The 24,131-nt window shown below is 44.1% G+C and overlaps 1 protein-coding gene across 1 annotated transcript in view; it reads right to left on the minus strand.

Annotated features, from left to right (window-relative positions):
* Positions 1-24,131, minus strand: part of FAM107B (family with sequence similarity 107 member B) — a 216,755-nt gene that overhangs the window by 125,637 nt on the left and 66,987 nt on the right. The window contains exon 2 of the mRNA XM_019933461.3: positions 12,098-12,158. Within this exon, the coding sequence (XP_019789020.1) occupies positions 12,098-12,158 (61 nt within the window). The remainder of the gene's footprint in view (positions 1-12,097; positions 12,159-24,131) is intronic.

Genomic DNA, 24,131 nt, shown 5'->3' on the forward strand with positions numbered 1-24,131 from the left:
GCCCCAACAGGAAGAGGATCAATGCCCCCGGTAAGGATGACTCTTTCTAGAACTTAGTATTTTGCTAGACTGAGGCAGTGTTGTAAGAAGATACTTTATTTCCCCAGCCGTCTTGTGCATTCAACCTCCTATTGACATGCTGACCTATATAAGGAATGAAGAATTTGGCTTCTGTGGACAAACAAAGTGAAGAATGGGGTAAGAATGAACTCTTCAGGGGAAAAAGAGTCTACTCAACTTTTCCTTAAGAAATTTAAGTCATTTGAAATAATGTGCAAACACTAGGTTTTTTTTTTTTTTTCATAAAAACTCAAAGTTTTCCTCGGGCATCTCAGAATTTTCCATTTCTGGTCAACATCTGAAAGACGAAAGAGGAAGTGTGATCTGAGGTAATTATGGTCTGACCAGGAGCAAAACAGGCCCCAGACCTCATGAGGAAGCGCCACCAAAAGAGGAACAGGGCCCTTTGACTTAGAAGACGAACGGCTGGGGTCGAACGGCCCCCCTAATTCAGAGCAGGTGCAGTCACTCTGGCCACTTGCTGACAGGCGAGACGGAGGAGAGAAAACAAAAGGCAGGGACCGCGCTGAGGCTCAGAGGCAGTCGGAGGTTCCTGTTGCTAGGGAACCACTTCCTGTGCGCTCGCAAACAGCTATTCACATATCACTAGAATAATCCTTCTCAGGCTTCGAAGGAAAGGAAAGAGCTCTCAAAGCTCAGACGTGACAGTAACACCAGGCAAGGTCTGGCTTTTCCAGCAGGCGCTGAAGAACCAAGGATGCCAGGAGAGAACAAGAAGTGAATGGACATTTTGTTTTTATTCAAAGAGACAGAGGGCTAACCCCCTTCCCGCGTTTATCTACCCCGATGTGTCAGATGCAAACAGTGACCACACACAAACACACGTGCACACACGATTTTACTATCGGTTTCTTGAGAGCAGAGAGCACGTTTCACTCATTTTCAGATGCCCGCATTCTCCCACACAGCGCTTTGCACTCAGTTCTCCAAGTTCCTTGAATTCTGTTCCTTCATTTCACAAAGAGTTACTGAGGATTTGGTTCTACACACACTGTGCCGAGTGCCTGGATGGAGACAAAGATGCACAGATACCATCCTCCCCTCAAGAAGCTTCCTGGTCTTGTAAGAGTAACACGAGTGACAATTAGGTTTGGCTACAAAGAACAGTAACAAAAATAACAGTGGTGTATATGAGATAGAAAGTTTTATTTTCTGGCTCTTACACGTAAAAGAAAGGTCCAGAGTTGGTATTGAGCCCCAGAGACCAAGGCCTCTCCTGTGTTTTACCCCCACTATCCTTAACATGTGGTTTCATCCTCAAAGTTGCCACGTGGTCCAAGATGGCCACCATGATTACCCATCACTGTTCCAAACAGGAAGAAGGAAGGGTGTGCTCTCTTGAGGGAGATTTCTGGAAGCCCCGTGGTAGTAGATGCTACACTTGAAATCTTTTCATGAACAACATTAAAGCCCCTTCCCTTATGTTATTGTTTTGGGGGTTGTGAAATCAGTCTTATACAGTCACTTTTTTTCATTACAAAACTTGTAGCATCTCATTATGGCAAATTTGGAAAATAGATTAATTCATCCTTAATTCCAATATGTATTTAAGAACCATGAAAATTTTTAGTGCATACTTATGGTACTAGAAGCTAGGACTATAAAGGTAAACAACTACTGTGGGCATTCTGTTTCCTCTCCCTCCATTTTGTAAAGGTCTGCAAGCTATGCATTGGTTTTGGTGTTTTGTAGTTGTAATTATGGTAAATAATTTTATATCCTCTGTTTTTCACTTCACATTAAATCAATAGCTTTTCCCCATTTTACTATATGACTAAATTTTTAATAATTTAATAATATATACTCATAGTGGAAATTGAAATGTTATTTAAAAAATAAAAACAACCCAGTCAAAAGACAACAAGATACCTCTACACACCTACTAGAGTGGCCAAAATCCAAAACACTGACACCACTAAATTCTGACAAGGATGTGGACCAACATGCAATTTCACTCATTGTTGGTGGGAATGCAAAATGATACAGCTTGGAAGACAGTTCGGTGTTTTTTCTACAAAACAAAATACACTGTTACCATAGGATTGAGCAATTGTGCATAGGTGAATATAAGTATTGTATAAACAACTGGCAGGGGTAAGACATGTCCACACGTGACTGTAAATCATGGGCCATAAGGGAGGTCTTGGTGAGATTACTTCTTGGTATGTCCTCCGTTATTACATCAAGACTATAGCATTGAACTTGGACCTTCAAGCCTAGGTGTGATTTTAATAGATGAATAGATCCTCTGTCAGTGGTGTGTAGGATGTTTAAGAGCAGGTGAAATATGGATGCACAGACGCCTGTTAGGAAACTATTAAAATAGTTTGGACAAGAGGGAATAATGACCCAAAATGGAGTGTAACGGCAAGACTGAAAAAGTTGGAATAGATATGAGAAACATGACAAAGGAACTCAATAAGAAGGATACAGAGGTTAAGTAGAAAGAAGGAATCAAACCTGGCCTTGAAGCTTGAAACCAAGGTGGATAGTGACACCATAAACAGAAATCATATCATTGGGTAGAAGAACCAAGTTTTAGGGAAGTTTATTATTATTTTTGATTCTACCAGCTTTAAATATAATGTCCCAATAGAGTTAAGTAGATTTAAACACAGATACTCGGGACTTCCCTGGTGGCACAGTGGTTAAGAATCCACCTGCCAGTGCAGGGGACACGGGTTCGAGCCCTGGTCTGGGAAGATCCCACATGCTACGGAGCAACTAAGCCTGTGCGCCACAACTACTGAGCCTGCGCTCTAGAGCCCGCGAGCCACAACTACTGAGCCCGCATGCCACAACTACTGAAGCCCGTGCGCCTAGAGCCTGTGCTCTGCAACAAGAGAAGCCACCGCAATAAGAAGCCCACGCACCACAAGTGAGAGTATCCCCCGCTCGCTGCAACTAGAGGAAGCCCACGTGCAACAACGAAGACCTAACGCAGCCAAAAATAAATAAATAAAATTAATTAATTAAAAAAATAGAACATAGATTCTCAACTTCACCAAACTTTTAAAAAAAAGGTAAAGACTCTCATTTCTTTACTTCATCTCCATCAAAGCATGACTTTATATGCCCAGGGCAAATTCCAAGAACTCGTCCTACCCCGGCTCTCCCTTACAAGAAACCCGGAAGTTTAACCTTTCTAAAGGGCACCCGAGCTAAGATCCCTGCTGATAAACTTGCTCAAATCAGAAGGATATAAAATCAACCCTCTCATATGGTACTGCTCAGAAATTCTTAACTCTGTCCAGAAGACATTTGGTATTTGCAGAGTTGCTGAAATGGCTAAGAGGGTAGGACTTTGGACTCAAGCAGACTTGTGTTGGGATAAATGAACTCTTTAAACTTGAGTTCCCTTATCTGCATAGTGGGAATAATATAGTACCAATTCCATAGCGCTGTTAAGAGGATCAAATAAGAAATCCATGTAAAGCACTTAGCAAGGTCCCTAATGAATTGCAAGTACATAATAAATGTTAGCTGGTATTATTGTTAAGTACCAGGTCGGCATGGTTACCAGATGTTTTATGTTCAATTGTTAGAAAAGAACAATTCAGATGATGTGATCATGAATATGCAAAAATCAAACATGGCAGCTGGACCACATTAACTAAGGATAAAATCAGTTGGTTGTAGGAGGTAAAGAACAGAGAAAGTTGTAGTCACCTGAAGGAAGTGATACAATTATCCATTTTCCTGAAGCCTTTGCAAATTGTCGGAAGGAACTACATACTGTGAACCCCTTAGAGCAGGGCAGCTATGAGAAGAGTCTAGGCACAGGAAAAAATGGCAAAGCACGAACTTCTGGAAACGTGGCTATTAGGGTTGAGGGTAGTAACTGGTTCCAGGTGAACAAAAAAGCAAGAAGGCAAGACTTCAGGCCCTATCTCAGTACCCAGCATAGCAGCAGGTTCCGTACACCCTTGCTGAACACACAGACAGATGAACTGTGGGACCAAATGCATGGATGCCCCAGTGTTCACAGTGATGGCCAAATACCAGAATTGGGTCTTTGCGACACCCTGACTTTTTGAGTCCTTGATCTGTTCTGCTTCTAGAGCTTGAAAAAAGCCAAGGGCAATTTGTCCCTTTTGTCAACTTCTCCTTGGATAGGAAAGCTGAAAATTTCCACGATTACTATACACACAGGAGTCATGCTTGATCAAAATCTATGGAAAGGTGCCGGGCGCACAGCCAGATGGGCAAATGCTCACAAAGGGATGTTACATCAGGCCTGCTGAGCATAGGCAGAAACAGAAGTCTTTGGCTGCAACCCTCTCAGTGAGAACATGGTGGTTCCTCAGCTCCCACAAAAGGATGACCCAGAGGAGAAGACTGTGGCCCCTTAGGTGACCCCGAGTCCTCCAACGTCACGTGTCACCAGAGTGTGAGCTGGAATACACTTCTAGCGGTTCAGCCACACCCATCTGTTACGTGGTTCCTTCTCCTGGGGGTACCCTGCATACCTGCCAAATGTTGGTAGCCCTCCATTCCTGAAATCATGAGAAGCCTGAAGAGTATAGTGTTAGCCTCTTACCAAGAAGAAACCATCACTGCGGGGAACTTCAGAGAACTGTGTGAAGATCACTGGCCGAGGTAAGTGCTCATCAGCTTGAAGAGCATTCCCTCCTGTTTCTATAGCAACAGCCTCTGCATCATCTTACCTGCTCCTCAAACCACAGGTAGGATGGGGAGGGAACATCTAGAGGATGCAACCCCAGCTGATTTTTTTTTATCACTTAAGGATGCAAGCCTAGTTTGACCAGTCTCTGGCCAAATTTCTCGAGAGAAATCAGAACCTAGATTTTTACATAACATTTTCCACTTTTTAAACATGGACCACCGATTGAAAAAAATTTTTAAAGACTGTGGGCCAAACAAAACACATCTATAAGCTGAGTTGGCCCTGTTTGTAACATCAGCCATAAGCAGTTAAAATCAACTTGCAGGAGTTCGGAATTACTCACTGTTTCTGAATATCTGTGGGGCTCGTAGACCGAATATCAGCTCTTGGCTATAATTTGTTTGAGAAAGTTGTTCATTAACATTTTACTATCGTGTTTGATTGTCTCCTCCTCCCATCATCTCTCCGTGATGAAGGATAAGGAACCAGAGGTGTTCTTTCCTAAGCTGTTTGGTTTTAACCAGGTTCAAAACAGGGTAGATGGTTATTCTTGTTCACATGGATGCAATCAGTAACCAAGCTGAACGTGTTAACCATCCCCAGTGAACAGGGAAGGACAGAGGGCTGCAGTCAGAAAAAGGGAATTTTAAGAAGCTTGGCGATGCCACCATTTTGACCAGTTAATAAGGTAGTAATCAAAGCAGCTATTTTGTATTTAGGTATTTAAAAAAAATTTTTTTGGAAAGGTTTTCTTTTCTGAGATTTCAACCAGACTCATGGACGCTTTCAAATATGTTATGATGAGTTCAGTGCAGAGACTGTCAAGGGACCCTCTTTTAGTTCGGATTCCTTGCAGGAGGTGGAGGATACACCAGGAGGGGAGTGGGGTGCAGAGATGGGAGGGGGGCAGCCGGCACTGGGCTTTATCCAGCCAGCTACTTCTGGGGGTGACTGGGGCTTGGCTCCGTGGGGCAACCCTGGGAGCCGGCGTGGCCCGTGCTCCCCAGCTGTGCTCCCCAAGGGGCCAGAGAGCAGAGGTAGCGGTTCATCAAGTCCCACCAGTGATCGCTCGAGGGCTGTTCCTGAGGGGTCTTAGAGCAGGTTCTGGAAGAGAAAGCCTCAGGCAGAGGCCTGCAGGTGCTGGAAGTGGGGCAGGTGTGCGCTGAAGTGGAAGGTGGGAGACAGGGCGCACCCCCAACTTCATCCAAACCGCCTCCCCGGTCTCTGATACGGACAATCACATTTTCCCAGTATTACATAAAGTGCTGCCCCAAAGCAGCTGTAGGACAAGCCCCTTACTGTCTTCTCAACCATGTTGCTTGACTCTGTGCCCCCTTCAATACACAAATTCGGGAACAGTGGCCGATCCACCAGGAATCACTGAAGCGTGTAGCAAAGTATGGCTGCCATGAAGCCAAGTTGAACTGGAGGTAGGGAGAGCAAGGAAATAAAGCAGCTGATTTCAGGGGCCCCGGGACCAAAAATGCCACTTTACTGAAATGTTTGCAGAGAAACATGGGTAAAGGGCAACAAAAACAATGACAACAACAATCTGTGAAATGTAAAAACTTCACGTCTTCTCTCCTCAGAGCCTCTGTGACAATAATCAGCTGGAATTTCTAGATGGTGATTTTTCCACTCTGCATATCCTGAGAACAGAAGGGAAGGTATACTCCCAGGAGAGAGCTGGGTGGGCATCCAACTATGTTGCATGCAACACAAGTGTCATCTTCTTATTCACGTGCAGGGAAAGGACGTGGGAAGTGGGAAGGAGGTAGAGAGATTCCCCCAGGATGGAAACCTTTAAAGAGCATCGCTGTACAGTTTGATTTATTTAATGCACGTGCTACTTTAATCATTGCTGCTTTTGTATATTAATGTCACCTTCCCAATTCTTTGTCCTCTAAGGGGTTCTTACGAAGACCCAATAACACATTTTAATCAAACAACAAAGTAATAAAAGAAAGTGAAATAGGGTAGAAACACATCTTGTCACACACTCACACACACACACACACACACATTAGGCAATTCTGCTGCAAGTATTACCGCACTGAAGATTTCATTCCTGGTAACTGATTGACGTTATGACCTGGATGAACTTCTGGAAAGCTCTCTGACTGCATGCCCACTATGCTAAGGGGACATAGGATCGGATGGAGAGTAGTACAAGACAAAGCTGGCGGGGTGTCTCATCGCGCACATGCACACAGTGTCAAAACCAACCATCAGCTGTGCAGGTGCATTTCTGCTTCTCCTCAAAGCACAGGTGCCCATCAATCAACAATGCATCAGGTATACCTTGAACACAGAGGACTAAAGCAAACCCTCATTTTCTCTAAACTTGTATTTTCCCATTTACAAACAATAAGCAGTCTGTTGAATTTCCTAAATAAAAGATCTGGAAACGATTAGCTCTCTGCCCATGGGGGGAGGAGAAAAAGCCAAGAGTGCTCTCTGGGTGATGCTGAGGAGGACATCTGCTGTGGTTTCAGAGACGTGGGTGGTACCATCACTTAAGAGCTTTTTGTCTAGGAGAGCGCTGAGAACTTGGAAACCCGATTTCCTCCATCTGACACCTTCTCGATGCGAAAGGTGGTGAGCTGGGAGCCGACAGACATACTTTAATAGGCAGGCCAGGAAGTCTCCCATCACCACAGACATGAAGCCTTCCGTGGCTGGCCACCCTCTCCTGACAGAGGCAAACAACACCCCCGGCCCCATCCACCCACCCCCAGTCACCAGAGAAACATCTCCTCGGATTCTAGGGCAAGTCCAGCTGACTTCACAGGTGAAGAAAACCCAGGCAAAAAAAAAGACTTTTTCCTACTGACCCTGATAGTGCAGAATCTGTAAGTAAATTCTGGAAACGTCTTCCTCTCTATGAATACGTGTTAGAGCCCATGACCTCCTGTCCAGTGGGGTTTTAGTTCTCGGAATAGGGAATGTGTCACCCTCAGAGGACTTTGTTCCTTTGATGAGCCTCCAGCAGCAAGCAGGTTGCTGCCATCATTGCTTCAGAAGAATGTATGTGATGGGTAACATCTAATCATTATTATTTGAAGTAGACACGGTATAGTGGGATTCCTTAGACTAAAATAAAAGTATGGTAGCAAAGTCCCATAAAGGGGTTTAAGGATAAGGACTTTGGGCTTCCCTGGTGGCGCAGTGGTTGAGAGTCCACCTGCCGATGCAGGGGACACGGGTTTGTGTCCCGGTCCGGGAGGATCCCACATGCCGCGGAGCGGCTGGGTCCGTGAGCCATGGCCGCTGAGCCTGCGCGTCCGGAGCCTGTGCTCCGCAACGGGAGAGGCCACAACAGTGAGAGGCCCGCGTGCCGCAAAAAAAAAAAAAAAAAAAAAAGATACGGACTTTGCTGAAAGTCATCTACAAACCCCAGTAGCATTTTCTCTAATAAAAGGCCTCCCAGGAATCCTCAGATTATCTGTTCCAAGTTTCAGAGAATGGAAAGAAAGTAAATTCAGGATAAAGGCGGTGCACCACGCTCCTGTTTTCTAACTTCCCCACCTGAACAATTTTCTATTCGTTGGCTGGAGCCCCAGAAAGATCAGTGAGGAAGATAACTTGTTGGCGCGATCAGAAGGGAGTTTGACTGCAATACGGTTGGCTGGGCCAGAAACCTCATTTGGACGGTTCTACTATGATGTGAAAGTAAAAGTAGACATTTTGTCTGAATTATCAGAGGCTCGGTCTCATTTTCGTCACCTCCCAGGGCTCTCAGCCGGAAAGCCTGACTTCTGAGTCTCCTCGGGGGCCCAGCCTCACACACACAGTAACATCACGTCGCTTAAGAAGCTGCAGAGTGGAACCCTGGTCTCACTTCCCCAGAAAGGTCACAAAACATACATATATTTTTCCCTCATCGCATCCATTTTTAGTTAAAGAACTTTAACCGTTTGGGGTTCGTTACTTTACACTTGAAGAACCTACAAACCACAGGAAATGAAAATTTGACTAAGTGCAGATGATACAGACAGCCACCTCTGAAAGTGTGCTGGGGCCCACTCCACCCTAGGTGACCTTTCGCAAAAGGAGAACATTCAGATGAAATTCTTTGACATAAAATGGTCATAAAATGGTTTCTCGCCTCTTATGAACCAAGTGTTGCAATCTTGGGGCCCTAACAGCACAGGGTGAATGCAAACTAAAAGCTAATGAGGATTCCACAAAGTCTTCCTGGATTTTAAACACATTTAAAATCGTTTCAGCATTCAAAAGGACTTGGCATTGCTTCTAAAGCAATGCGTGGCAAGAGACGTGGCAAGATAGAGCCAACATTTTTAAAACACATATTACTTTTTTTTTTTTTTTGGGAAACACAGCCATCAGAAAGGATCCAATTAATTTTTAAAAAGAATTCTCTCAAGAAAGCATAGTTGTCCCATAGATTGGTCTCATTGCCCACAAGGGAATGAATGAATGAATAAATTAAGATACGATGGGCCACCTCTGAAAAGTTGTTCATCTCCCTCTTTCTAGAAAACTGGTACTACATAATATCTTTTCCTTTGGCTACCAATAAGATTAGCCTAAGCAAGATCTGTTGTTTTTTCCTGTCAGCTATAAACCTGAGTCTCTGTACTAAGAAAAGTAATGCTCAGTTTTCATCTTATTCAATATCGATGCCTTTTATAAGCTGTTGTATGTGTGTGTGATTCTTGCCTTGTTCCAAGGGCCTTTCAGTAGAATAAAAAGAGATTAAATGAAGGCGGATCATATAATTTCTTCCCTACAATAAAAAGTCAGAGCAATCACAGGAGGCTCTGGGAAAGGAACACATTCCATGGAGAAGCAAAACGGAAAGAGCAATTATCCAGGGAAAGAAGGACCTGAGAGAGAGGGGGGCCTGAGCCATGCAGACCAAAACCCTGACAACTCTGCTACAGTAGCTGCTTAGAAACAAGGCATACACCCAGGTGAGAACGTGTAGACTAGTTCCTACCCTGTCCTCAGCACCTTCCAATAACTGGCTTATTGGGTCACGTTGTCAGGCTTCAAACCGTGCCTTCTTGCTGACGTAGAGTTCTCCCTGGTTGGAATTACAGCCTCCTCCTTGTCACTATCAGTAAAGCATCTTTGCTTTTTTTTCCTCTATTATATGAGCAACATCACGGATGCATCAAAGGATCTCTTAAGTATATGGAAACCTCTTCACCGTAATACCTCCATCTCACCACCATTTTTCATGGGTCCAGTACTTCATTCTTCCTTGCCTGTGCAGAGTGATAAGCTTAACCCAGTTTAGCTTCCCATCCTTTTCTTTACTTTTGCCTTGAATATTGTATCAGAAGGATATAATAATTCTTTAAAATGGCGCTTTCGATAAAGGATCTAACCTCACTTGTAAACAGACACACAATCTGATGGAATCTTCATTGCATGGCCCCACACTCAGGGCCATCCAATGCTCAGGTTGAGAAAGTGTGTAACCAGGCATCGTGGTTGGAGCCAGAAATGCCCCTGTTCTTTAATTGTTTGCTGGTGTTTAAAATCCCTCTAACACCACCACATTGTTTTCATTCCACAGGTAGATTTGTGGCTTAAAATACCAACAGGCTGAACAAGAAGCAACACAATGATGTGAATTAACATGCACCGAGGTGTATGAGCCTGACTGCATGTCCTTCTGAAGGTAGAGAACCTGGGGATGAGGTAGTGGGGAGCAACCCCACTGAAGAGGTTCAGGGCACCAGAAGGGCCGGCTGGAGGTAAAGGTAAACCTCATCTATCTAATGAAACTTCCCAGCGCTGGTCTTGCTGAAATGAAGCACCAGGTGACAGCAACCCATACTGTATCACATTAAAAGGGACTCGTTACAAATGGGCTACTCTATCTGCTCAGCTACATCACGCATAGAGTCAAGGGGGGATGCTACCTGATTCTGAGTAGGCATTAGGGTTCTGTCTATTACAGGCAGGTCACATTAAACAAAACCTCCAACGTACATAGATGCCGAATTATTAGAGCTCAAAGGACAGGTGACGATGGCGGTAAAATTTAAATACACTCCCAATTAACCCGTCATTGTCCCCTGGGGGGCCCCTGCAAATATAAATTACAGACCTCAGGATAAGGTGACAGCTGCCAAAGGATCAGGTCGTCAGCAAAAAAATGGGCAGAACTCCAAGTAGATATCACTGTGGATTCAACTTACAGTATTTGGTTTTCACTTTATAAACACACCAGCTAATGTGTCTCTCTTCATAAATGGATTTCGTATCTCTCCTTCCAGACCCAACTCCTATGCCACAATCTCTTGAGAGGACAGTAAGTAAAGAAACCAATCAACAGAAAGATGATTTGGGATCCTAATAAGTGTTACGGAAAAAATAAAAACGGGCAATGGGATGAAGAGTGATTTCAAGGAATGACAAGGTAGCTTCTGGGACTGTACATTCCAGCTGAGAACTACCTGAAGAGAAGGAGTCAGTCATGCAAAGATCTGCAAGGGGAGAGAATCAGAAGAGGCCCGCAACTAAAGCAATGTCTGTTACTGGCGAGGGTAGACACTTGGGAGGGCTGTAGAGGGAGATGCTAGAGCTGGATAATTGCTAATTGTCTCTCCTCCATGTAAATCAGAGCAGGGTGCCAACCTCCCCCCCCTCGCTGTGCATATTCTTTTTGTTACCATTTTTATTTTCTTAATTCTGCTCCCTGATTTTCATTGAATTACAAGAACATGACCCTCTATGAGCAGCAAACACGTCTGGAGCCCTCTTCTAACCCCTCATCATATAAAACACCAAATTAAAGCCATTGGAAAATAGAAGCTGAGAGTATTAAGATTTAGCTTTCATTATTATGAGGTCCATTCAACTAATGTTTATTTTTATGACCATTACATCTCATTATCATTACCGATCATAGGCAGAAGCTAAGTTATAAACTCATGATTTGTTTCTTTCCATATTATCTTAATCGAAGTCCTATTATGGGGTAAATAGCTTTAGCAAAGCTGCATATTTAACTATACACTAACAAAAAAACCAGCAAATGCATCTAGATAGCATTTTCCAAGGTAATCATAAATACTCTAGTAAAAAACTACACTACTTATTTCAGTATTACTGAATTTGAAATTTCTTCATCATTATCATCATCTACTTCATTGCAAGTATTTGTTCAGCAAGAACTGAAATCAATAAAAGAAAGAAGGAGAAAAAGAAAAGAAGCTATTTTCTGCATCATGACCAGATTATCCAGATGTCGTGCCTGGAATAGATCACAAGTGACATTTCTAGTCATGTTTCCAATCACTGGGAACATACAGATTTTCCTTTGCAATCTGCAGAGCTTTCGGATTCTGCGAGCCTTGCTGTCAACAATAGTAGCCCAGAAAAGGAGGCGCTGCCCTGAATGGACTCTACCTGCTGCCATCTTCCGGTCCAACCCGAGGCATTGTGGTTCTTTTGGGGATCCCTCTTCTTCCTGAACTCCAGTCCCACAGACCAGAAAAACAGGGAGAAAAGAAAAACAATGCATTAATTTACGGCAACACTTTTTGCAAACCAACTAATTAATATGAGATGAAGCTCTGAAAAAACTAGACCACGCCCTTATGAACTGAGGCTTCAGAGAAGCAACAAATTCAACAACAGCTATTAAGAAGAATAACTATGCGGGTGCTGGGTTACAAACTCCACGGTGCCATTCACGTGGAAGCGTCTGACTGTTGCCCCTGGAATTGTACAACCCAGGTGTTCTCTGTGACTAATACATTTGGGGACATCAGTTACTTAAACACAGTGGGGTGGGTTTCTCTGTGGGAGAACATTTCTGCAAGTACATATGATGCAACGAAGAGAATTATGTTTCCTTTTTCACAATTGAAAAGGCTGATTTCGTGTGCCTTAGAAAATTCTATCCCAGCTCACAGTTATTTTTATCTCTGGGAAGGTGAGCAAACGCATTCTTCTCTGAGTTCTGGTATGACATTCTTTAATGACAATGTTGACTCCTATAGCATTGGTCAAAGTAGGTCCAACTAGGAGGGGCAGGTGGGGAGGTGTAAATTAAGAGGAATGTCTACATGGGGCTTTTCTAATTTTGTCTGCAAGGTGATTTTATGCTGATACCTTTACTTATTTTTTTTCTCTTTGAACAAATATTCGTTGAGTTCCTGTATGAACTAAATCTGTGGGACCTTAATCTTTAGGAAAGATTCCTTCCAACATCTCATGAATGCATTATACTGTAGCTAGTTCCCTACTCAGCTTCCTCCCTAGGCTAGCACCCTTTCAGCACATACTTTGTTCTTCCTAAGAATTTAGCGCAATGGAAGATGTTCTGGACCAAAATGAAGCATATGTGTGTAGCGTTCCATAAATGATAATGACTCTCTAACCAGAGTGGAACAACGGAACTCAAAAACTGACATTATTTATCATAGGAGCCATGCCCAATTTGTTCTCAGTGTGCAGCTCCTAGGTAATATCTCATCTGGCTGAGAAACCACCAGACTCTCAAACTTGGTTAGTAAGATAAATAAATATCCTTTTTAATTCATAAAGATTCGTTTCATTAAATCACCATCAGTATCAACTCAGAAAGGAATTGATTTCACCTGTGTTTTTGGGAACACTTTTTTTTTTCAGAGATCAAAAATCATCTTCAAATGTTTACCACCAGGGACCGGTTTCAAAAATTTTTCCTAATTTTAAAATCCATGAAATTGTATTGACACGGGCAATTTGGTCAAACAGGCCTTCGGTCCCATTATCTAGATTTTATACATTACAAGAAATTTTAATGACAATTGCTTCCACAATTACATTTCTAAAAAGATGTGAATTAATAGATACCAAGGACATGTAAATGATAGAAAAGCCCCGTTACACAGCAACTAAACGCAGCAAATAATTTGTTGTTTCACAAGGCCCAATAGAATAAAAACGTGAGGAGTTATTTTATAATATAGCCTCAGGGAAAGTCTCTCAACACACCAAAATAATCTAAATAAAGTTGTTTCATGGATAAAAGGATTCTCCTTTGAGCCAATAGGACTGTTTACTTTTTTCATTGCTCTGAATTCCAGAACTGTGACATAACTCAGCCCTTTAACTTTCTTCCAAGCATATTTATTACTTCATTTTAAGTTTCCCCTCCCCCAGTCTTCTCATTAATTAGTAAAAATTGCAAAGCCCTGGAAGGATCTGCAGATGGAAGGATATTTGGAATCCGTCTGGCCAGAGAGCTCTCAGCATAGAATAAACAATCATCTGTCTTCAATAGTACAAACTATGTTCTATTTAGAGAAAAAAGGCTGAGCTCCGTAGATTCTTGAGTTTCTTCTCTTCAGTGCAAGTCTGTGATTTGCTGAATTTGTTCTTACTGGCTTTTTCCCAGCAAAGCTAGAATAAAATGACAACAGTCCAACTGTAGTAGACATCTGTTGATGTTGCTGCCTGGCATTCACTCACACTTTCTAATAAGTGTGTCCTGATTTCCTCTTTCAAGTCATCCTTTCCACCTCCTAATGAATTGTGGTTCCTATGAAACCACCTCAGTACACACACACACACACACACACACACAAACACACACATCCCTCCCTCCTCACCGCTCCAGGGGTGGTCACGTGACCCGGGGCTGCACCCATCAGTCTGCTGCATTTCCCTGTGATTGGTGCAGAGTGGTCATGTGACCCAATCTGGGCTAATGAGAGATTTTCTCTGTGCTTCCAGGAATAGGCTTCTATTCTTACCCACTGGTCCCAAATCCTGAGACAACTGTGGAGCGAGGGTTGGGCTGCTGCTGTCACAGGCAGCTGGGACAGAAGCCCACACAAAGTAAGGAAGAGCCAAGAGGTGGACTGATACTGAGTCCTGATGATATCATTAGAGCCCCTGATCCAGCCATGCCTGAAGCGAGCTTAACCATGGACTTTGGGGCCTAAGTGAGCAATTATATTTCTTTTTCTTTTTAAAAATACAGCCAAGACTTCCCTGGTGGTCCAGTGGTTAAGAATCCGTGCTTCCAGGGCAGGGGGCATGAGTTTGATCCCTGTTTTGGGAACTAAGATCCCACATGCTGTGTGGTGCAAAAAAAAAAAAAAAAAAAAAATACAGCCAGGGTTCAAATCCTGCTCTACCATGTAGGAACTCTGTGAGCCTCAGTTTCCTCATCAACGCTAATAACTGTAATAGTTTATGTTTTTGTGGGGCTGCTGTGAAGGTCAAATGAGGTGACAGATATAAGAATACCACATGACTCACTATTAATATGAGATGGGGCGGCTCTTGTCTGCCCAGCCAGCAGCCACCCACCCCCTTCTGGTAAGAGCTGCTATCCCCTGGCCACAGGGTTAACCCAGGCAAGAGGGTATAACCTAATTCAGGCTAGAGTGAGGAGGTTGGGACGTTTCAGCTTGGTTGGTGGATGTCCTACAGTCTTGAACCCCTCAGGATGGAGCCCCAGAGCTGGCGATAGTCACATCACATGAGATAGCTCAAGAGAATGAACCCAGCACACGGTGAGATGCAAAGGCAAAAGGAAGAGAAAGGGCTCTGATACCTTGTGTCCCAGAGTCCTGCAACTTCTCTTTACTCCGTTGTTGTTTATTGTTTATTTCCCCATTCCTCTGCCATCTGCCTGATAGCTTAGGTTGCCGCCTAACTTCTTCCAGCTCAGGGAATGCCCTTCAGATAACTGTAGACGCAGGGGAGCCCAGAAAGATGGGAGGAGTCATCTTAACCACTTCAAAATCTCGCTCCCGCCACCCCTGGGTCCATGGAGAATATTCCTCATGAGTAAAACCTGCAATTCACTAAGCTACCCAAGATCAGGGATACTGGGACCTTGACCAGAAATTTGCTTTACTCCCTGTCTACGTGGTGCCAGAAAGTTCTAGGTGCTTTTCCCAGTCTGCTTGTTGGAAACCTAAGTAGCTACAGCAAAAGAGGAGGTGTATTGGATCGCATGCTTTTGTAGAGCTGTAGTTCTCGAACTTTGATGTGGACGCAATCACCTGGAGAGTGTGGCACGAACACAGAGGGTCCAACCCCTTCCCACTCCAACATCCCTAGGCCTCTGGATTCTTCATTAGCGCCTCCAGTGATGCTGACACACACTCAAGCTTGAGAATCACCGTTGTGAAGGATGAAAGTTTGGTCTGGTGCTCAGACAGCATCACCAGGGTCCTCTCTTTCTCTCAGTCTCTCCGTTGGTCTGTTTCTGTCTGTGCGTCACTTCCCAGGCTCCTCCTTCACTGCACAGACAGGAGCTCTGGGGCCACATCCTTTCAGCTCATGTTTCAAAGGGGGACAAGAAGCGTTTCAGGCCCTGCATTCATAATGCAGTCAGCCCTCCGTATCAGTGGATTCAACCAACTGCGGATCGAATTTCAGACACCTTTTTATATAAGGGACATGAGTATCTGTGGGGATCGGGGGGGTCCTGGAACCACTCGCCCTGTGGATACTGAGGGACGACTATGTAGAGTTCTAAGGGAAGCTTCCTATTGCTCTATCTTGGGTCATGTGCACATGCCTGTCAGGGAATGGGGACCCTGATCTTCCAGACCTACATCACTGCCCATCCTGTGAGCCACTGGAGGGATGGGGTGCTGCAGTTGGAAGCCTCAGCAGAACCTCAGAGAATGGGGAAGGTGCAGTTCCCCAAGGGAAGGAAGGATGCCGGTTACACTGCTGTTCAAAATATAGACTCCAAGTAGGCAATTCTCCAAAGCCACAGGACTGAAAATACCTACCGCTTATTTAGTGGCTAGCCTGTGCCAGCAGCTTCATGTATGTTACATGTAACATGGGATGACATTCAAAATAGTGAACAGCCTGTATGGTACAGGCCACCAACTAATCAGACTGTGGAGGCTCCCAGAGGTCCCTGGAGTACAGGCATTAACTCTTTACTTCCTGGAGCATGCAGAGTTCAGGGGTCGGGGGAGAGGAGTGATGTGGGAAATGGATGCCACTCAAGGGCTTGGGGAGCAGTTATTTACCAGTTGAAACAAAGGTGTTTTAATATTTTAACAGCCAATAGTTATTTATTTATTTTTATTGATGTATAGTTGATTTACAATGTTATACCAATCTCTGCTGGACAGCAAAGTGACTCAATTTTACACATATATACATTCTTTTTTTAAAATATTCTTTTCCATGATGGTTTATCCCAGAAGATTGGATATGTCCCCTGTGCTATACAGTAGGACCTTGTTGTTTATCCATTCTAAATGTAATGGTGCACATCGACCAACCTCAAATTCTCAGTCTATGCCTCTCCCTCCCTCCCAGTCCTTGGCAACCTCCAGTCTCTTCTCTATGTCTGTGAGTCTGTTTCTGTTTTGTAGATAGGTTCACTTGTGTCATATTTTAGATTTGACATATAAATGATATCATATGGTATTTGTCTTTCTCTTTCTGACTTAGTTCATTTCGTATGAAAACCTCTAGTTGCATCCATGTTGCTGCAAATGGCATTATTTTGCTCTTTTTTATGGCTGAGTAGTATTCCATTGTGTATGTGTACCACATCTTTTTTATCCATTCATCCGTTGATGGACATTTAGGTTGTTTCCATGTCTTGGCTATTGTGAATAGTGCTGCTATGAACATAGGGGTGCATGTATCTTTCTGAATTATAGTTTTGTCCAGGTATATGCCCAGGAGTGGGATTGCAAGATCATGTGGTCTATTTTTAGTTTTCTGAGGACCCTCCATACTGTTTTCCACAGTGGCTGCACCAACTTACATTCCCACCAGCAGTGCAGGAGGGTTCCCTTTTCTCCACACCCTCTCCAGCATTTTTAACGGCCAATATTGTTCTTACGGATGCATACCTGCTGAATATTTTCAGCCCTGAATATCATCTTAACAACCACACTTCTAAAGTATAGGTACATCCCAGAGGTATGCTGTAATATGCTAGAGGTATGTAAAGCCTCTCTCTGGAGCATCAGTTTCACTCAAAGATTTGGGAAGAAAAACATTATTTGTACATTAAAACAAGTCTGATTACATTGCGGAAGGGTAAGTAGAACAGACCTAAATGTTTAGGATGAGCACGGAATGTCAAGGAAGTTTGGAAGCAGGGACCCTGACATAGAGGTACCCTGTAGACAAGGTTGAAAAGCACTGTCAGGGAAACCACAATGTTGATACTTGTGTCCCCATTATGCAGAAGGGTCCCTGGAGGGTTGAAGACTTTGACTAAAGGTGCATGCTTTTAGGTGGGGTAAGAGTCACACCATCTTCCTGGGTCAGACTCCAGCTCTCTCAGCAATACCATGATGGCTTCCTTCAAGTTTGCTCCTTGCTGGTGTTTTTTTGGTTTTTTGTTTTTTAATTTAAGTGTAAGTGGAAAGAACAGCTAGTTATTGAATAGCTATCCTTAGTGATGGGACTAACAGAAGAGAACTTTGGGTAAAGAAGACATAGTATGGTTTTACAAAGGAATGAGTGATTATTACTCTTAGCTAGGGAAGAACATTTCAAAGACACACCATTGTGTGCTTCAAGGTTTAGAGAGCCTGAGGTCAAGAAAACCATTTATCACGTGGTGGAAATTTCAGAACCAGCAGCATAGAAAAGTCTGACACAATCTTTATGGCTGTAATTCAACATGCTGGTCCAAACTTTCAAGTTACATAATGACTGCAAAAATATTTGAATTAAAATAAACTGTCAAACTACTGGGGAATGGAAGGGGTAAGATTAGTTGCCTATACTGATTGCTATGGACTGAATGTTTATATCATCCTTCCCCCACCCCTCCAAATTCATATGTTGAAATCCTAGTTCCCAATGTGATGGTATAAGAGGTGGGGTCTTTGGGGGTGATTAGGGTCATGAGGGTGGAACTCTCATGAATGGGATTAGTGCCCTTATAAAAGAGACCCCAGAGAGCTCTCTAGCCCCTTCTGCATGTGAGGACACAGTGAGAAGATGGTCATCGATGAACCAGGAAGTGGGCTGTCACCAGACACTGAATTGGTTAGCACCTTGATCTTGGACTTCCCAGCCTCCAGAACTGTGAGAAATAAATGTTTTTTGTTTAAGCCCTCAAGTCTATGGTAGTTTGTTACAGCAGCCTGAACAGACTAAGATCCTGATCAACTGAGGATTATTATATATCCTGCACATAGATTTGTGTTACAGATCGTGAATAAGTGACGAGAGAGAATCACGACTCTTCAGCTACTTTTATATCTAATTCTACTCCACATGCACTCTATAAACATGGGTTGAATGAATGAATGAATAATGTTATTTAAAGACGAATATTTCCAACCAGAAATAGACTCACAGACATAGAAAACAAACTTATGGTTATCAAGGGGAAAGCGGGAAGAGGCATAAATTAGAAGTTTGGGATTAACATATGTGTACTACTATATATAAAATAGATAACCCACAAAGACCTACTGTATAGCACAGGGACCTATACTCAATAGTGTGTAATAATCTATAAGGGAAAAGAATCTGAAAAGGAATATATATATATATATATATATATATATAAAATATATATGTGTATAACAGAATCACTTTGCTGTACACCTGCAACTAACACAACATTGTAAATCAACTATACTTCAAAAAAAAGGCATAGCAAATATCACTTCATATACGTTTCCCAACTCTTTTCTTCCTGGGAGTCAAATTAAATGCATTTATGACCTTAAAAAAAATGAATGTTTCTGCCCAACTCTTTATTTGCATAAAACCAATGCTCCAGGAGGCCACACACACCTGAAGCCCTGCAGGGCACACTACCAGATGTCCCTGGAAGACAGTGCAAGTGGGAGAGAGACTGTGCCGAGAGGATTTCATCCGTACCTGGTGAACAAGAGAAGGAGAGTTTTTGCTGGAAACTGGGGCACCAGTTTTTTATCTGGGTTCCATACTGGTTCACAAAATTTGTAATACCTCATCTCTGTCTAGTACGTCTCCATTTGTAAAGTGCTGTCTTATGTGATTTCACATGACTCCCTCAATAATTGTGTATGGTGGGCAAAGCCGGTATCCCCACGTCCTGGAAAAATGCACTGCTTTCCCCTACTCACCCTCACCATGCTTCTGACACTCGACTTTTTCCCCACACTGAACAATTCTCCAGTGCCAGCTGGGTGTCCACAATTCAATGCAATCCTGATATTAACCAGAATTAGCACTGACCCCTCAGGTTAAAGGCTCAGCCCCACAGGACTGCCCTCCACTTCAGACACCAGCCGCAAGCAGTGCGTCCCAAGGTTCCCCATGACTGCTGTGCAACTTGGCTACAAATCAGAGGTTCCCACAACCCCCTCCTTGGGTTCACTAATTTGTTAGTGTCCCCCAGAAACTAGGAAAACAGTCCACTTACTACTGCTGATATATTACAAAGGATATAGGAAAGGATACACCCGACCAGATGAAGATGTACATAGGGTAAGGTCTGGAAGGGTCCTGGGTGCAGGAGCTTCTGTTCCCATGGTTACGGTGTGTAGATGTGTTCACTACCCCAGAAGCTTTCCAAAACCCACACTTTGGCATGTTTATGGAGGCTTCCTCATACAGGCATGATTATGAACTCCATTTCCAGCCCCTCTCCCCTCTCTGAAGGACGGAGGATGGGCCTGGATGTGTCAAGCTTCTGATCATGCCTTAGTCTTTCTGGTGACCAGTCCCCATCCAGGAGCTCACAAAGAGCCACCTCATTAGAACAAAAGACACTCCTATCACCCAGGAAATTCCAAAGGATTTAGGAACTCTGTCAGATGCTCTTATCACTTAGGAATTACAAGGCTTTAGGAGCTCTGTGTGGAGCACCCAGGTCAAAGATCAACTAAGATTCTCCCCGGACCCCTGTTTACAGGGATCTTAGGAGCTCTGTGTCAGGAACCAGGGACACAGATGGATATACATATATATTTCTCTCTTCTTATTTCACACCCTCATTTCCCACACGAAGAATATAAACCCCACTGTCACACAGCTGTAAAGAAATGCAAGGCCAGACCCTCTGCTCACTAGTCATTAAAGGAACACTTCCCACTTTGCTCCATCCATCCCTCAGAGTTCAGGCAGAGGAATCAGAAAATATAGGTGGTCTTTTGTCAGGGATCAAAAAGCAGGGGAGGAGGAGAGCTTTGGCCAGATACCCAAGTTGCACCAGCACAAACACTGTCTTGGGGCTTCCGTAAGAATTCTGGAGGTGACTTCTGAGTTCTGGGTCCCATAACCTGACCAATCTCACTTCCAGAAATTATTCTAAGCCACGACATTTGTGGAAGCTGGAACTACGTCTGTAAGAAATCACACCCCTCAGCGGTGACACCCAACAACTCTTTTGGTTTCCTGTAGAACCTTCCAGAATAAATGGAAATTTGAAGGTGGATTTTTTTTTCTTTCTTTTTTTTTTTCTTTAGTAAACCTAAATTTTTCTAGTCCCAGCTGAAGCTGAAACTGCAGTAAGGAAGTTTAGACTCAAGGTCAGAAACTCAACCTCTTTTCCTAAAGTTTGACTTGCCATAGAGTACTATTTGTAAATTGCTCAAATGAACTTAAAACATTGTGTCAATTCATCCTGGGGGAAAAAGTGCTAAACTGAAGTTACTTAGTGCCACCTAGAGAATGGGAGGGGGTGTGGAAGGAAGCCAGCCGCTGCCAGCTGTCCAGCCCTCTCCTGGGCCCCTCAGCATACAGGGTCCTGACTAAGCACATCTCTTAAAGCAACATCATTTTTGAATATTAATTGTGGAAGCTCTTCTAATCACAGTAGTTCCATGGAACTCATTGTTTTTCAGGAATTTCCCTCACAGAAGCTTTATGCTCAAAAAAGCCTGGCAAAGCTTGCTGGAGAGGATTAAGGAGTTCCCTGGGCCAGCATATAGTTCTCATTATTCAGGCTGCGTTACCCCTAAAAGGAGTTTTTAAAAATGTCCTTCCACGAACCCTTGTCAACATCATTTTAGAAAGGCAATGATGTCTGATGGAAGAGTCCAAGAGCCACCTTCCAATCCCACATAATTATGTGAACCTGACCAAGTCCACACTTCTATGGGCTTTATTTTCTCCTTAACAAGGAGCAGCCCTTCACAACCTCACAGCCCGCCATGCTTCCAGATCAAATGAGGGAGGGGGCAGGGAAAGCATGCCGAGCTCTTTCCAATGACAGAAGGCTCAACGTTGTTGTTATTTGGAAAGAGATAATTATAAAGATCAGTATTTATCTTTTCCCTTCAACAGAACCCAGGCAGTTCTGTGCAAATAAAAACCCAACACAACCAAGAGAATTCTGTCACCAGCACACAGTGATTGCTCAGCAAATATTTACGGTTTGTGGGCTAACCTCACCAGGCGATTTCAAGTCTGCCTGGAGCACACGGGAAAATTCAGCAAGAGAAGGGACAGGTGTGGCAGGGGAGGGGCAGGTTCTAATGAAAGTGCTACCTAGAGCCCTTCTCGCTCGTTTGCCGCCTCCTTCTGCCTAGAAATACTTCTCTGCCCAATTTTGGCTCCTGCAGAGAGTGGGCTAGAACTATTCCTAGAGCATAAGGGCCCAGTAACTTATACACACACGCGTGCACACACAAACACGCATAAACACATCCACAAAGACGCATACCTACACACACGTACACACAAACATATATACACACACACATACACAGACTTACACAGGCATATGCATAAACACACACACGCATATACAAACACAGATGCACACATAAACACACACGTATACAAATATACAAACACATAGACAACACTCATAAACACAGATGCACACATATAAACACACATGTATACACACACAGCTACAAATATACAAACACTCATAAACACAGAGGCACACATATAAACACACACGTATACACACACGTATACAAACACTCATAAACACAGAGGCACACATATAAACACACACGTATACACACATATACAAACACATATATAAACACAGATACACACATATAAACACACAGACATGCACACAGACATATATACACACATACATAAACAGACACACACACACACACACATAGACAAACACATATACACAAATGCACACGAACACACATACACATATACACACACAGATGCACACATACATAAATCAGACACACATGCAAACACACACAAGCACCCACACATAAACACATACAAACACACACAGGGATACGCACATATTCACAAACACCTATGCGCACATGAGCACACACACGTGCATGTACATACACAAGCGAACACACATACACATCACACACCACCGACCAAAAGCGAACCGAGCCACAGAAGAGAGTAAAGCTGAGGAAGAGACGCCCAGGCAGCTCAGCCTCCCTGCGTCCTGCCGATCTCCCTGACCTGCTCAGCCTCCCCTCGTCCTGCCGATCTCTCTGACCTTCGTATCAGCATATCTGCTGTTTTCTTCAAGGTCTCTTGTGTCAGGGCTTCCAGAAAGAGAAAGGGGTTACTGGGAATTCGAGTGTTAGTTTAAGCGATACCCCAAGTACCTTTAGCAGGAATTGATAACCGGAGCTTCCTTTCTCCAGACGTGGCTGCGGGTCTGAGCGCCCCCCTCCACCCATCTTCCTGCTGCTCCCAGGCTCGGGGCGCTGCTGACCTCCAGACGCTCGGCTTCACCAGCGCCCTCGCCTCTTTCTCTCGGTGGTCTTCACTTGCCTGCCCTTCTAAGTAAGAAGAGATGCGCTTACAGGGAAGGCGGCGGTTCTAGGCTTTAATCTAGGAAACCAAGGGACCCAGGTGTAGTAGCTGAATGGCAAGCTTGCTTTCTTTTCGTGGGAAACGTAGTCATCCATTCAAACCAACAGTGACGGAGCACCTACTGTGCGCCTGCCGCTAGGCTGGGGATGGGAGAGACGAGGAGGACCAAACCCCTTCTCCTTCCTGGAGAAGGAAACCAGTCATTAGAACGTCAGAAGTGCGAGGGGAGCGCAAAGAGGAAGGCGCTCAGGCACCTGCAGGTCACGAGAGGCCAGTGGAAGGAAGACGACTTAGGGGAGATGACACCCAAGTGCCAGAGGGGGAGGCGGCGGAATTCTAGGCAGGGAACCACTGTAAGAAACCAAGACTCTAGTAACAGTTTTCGCTTTTAATTTCCTCTTTAAAAAATGTACCTCGGAGCTTCCCTGGTGGCGCAGTGGTTGAGAGTCCGCCTGCCGATGCAGGGGACGCAGGTTCGTGCCCCGGTCCTGGAGGATCCCACATGCCGCGGAGCGGCTGGGCCCGTGAGCCATGGCCGCTGAGCCTGCGCGTCCGGAGCCTGTGCTCCGCAACGGGAGAGGCCGCAACAGTGAGAGGCCCGCGTACCGCAAAAAAAAAAAAAAAAAAAAAAAAAAGTACCTCGGATCTCAGACATAGCCCAAACCCAATGTCTCTCACGTGCCGCCTCCTCTCCTCCCCCTCCTCCTCCCCTCCCCCTTCCTTCCCTCCTTGATAA

This window comes from Tursiops truncatus, chromosome 2 (assembly GCF_011762595.2).
Source record: "Tursiops truncatus isolate mTurTru1 chromosome 2, mTurTru1.mat.Y, whole genome shotgun sequence".
Taxonomy (NCBI): domain Eukaryota; kingdom Metazoa; phylum Chordata; class Mammalia; order Artiodactyla; family Delphinidae; genus Tursiops; species Tursiops truncatus.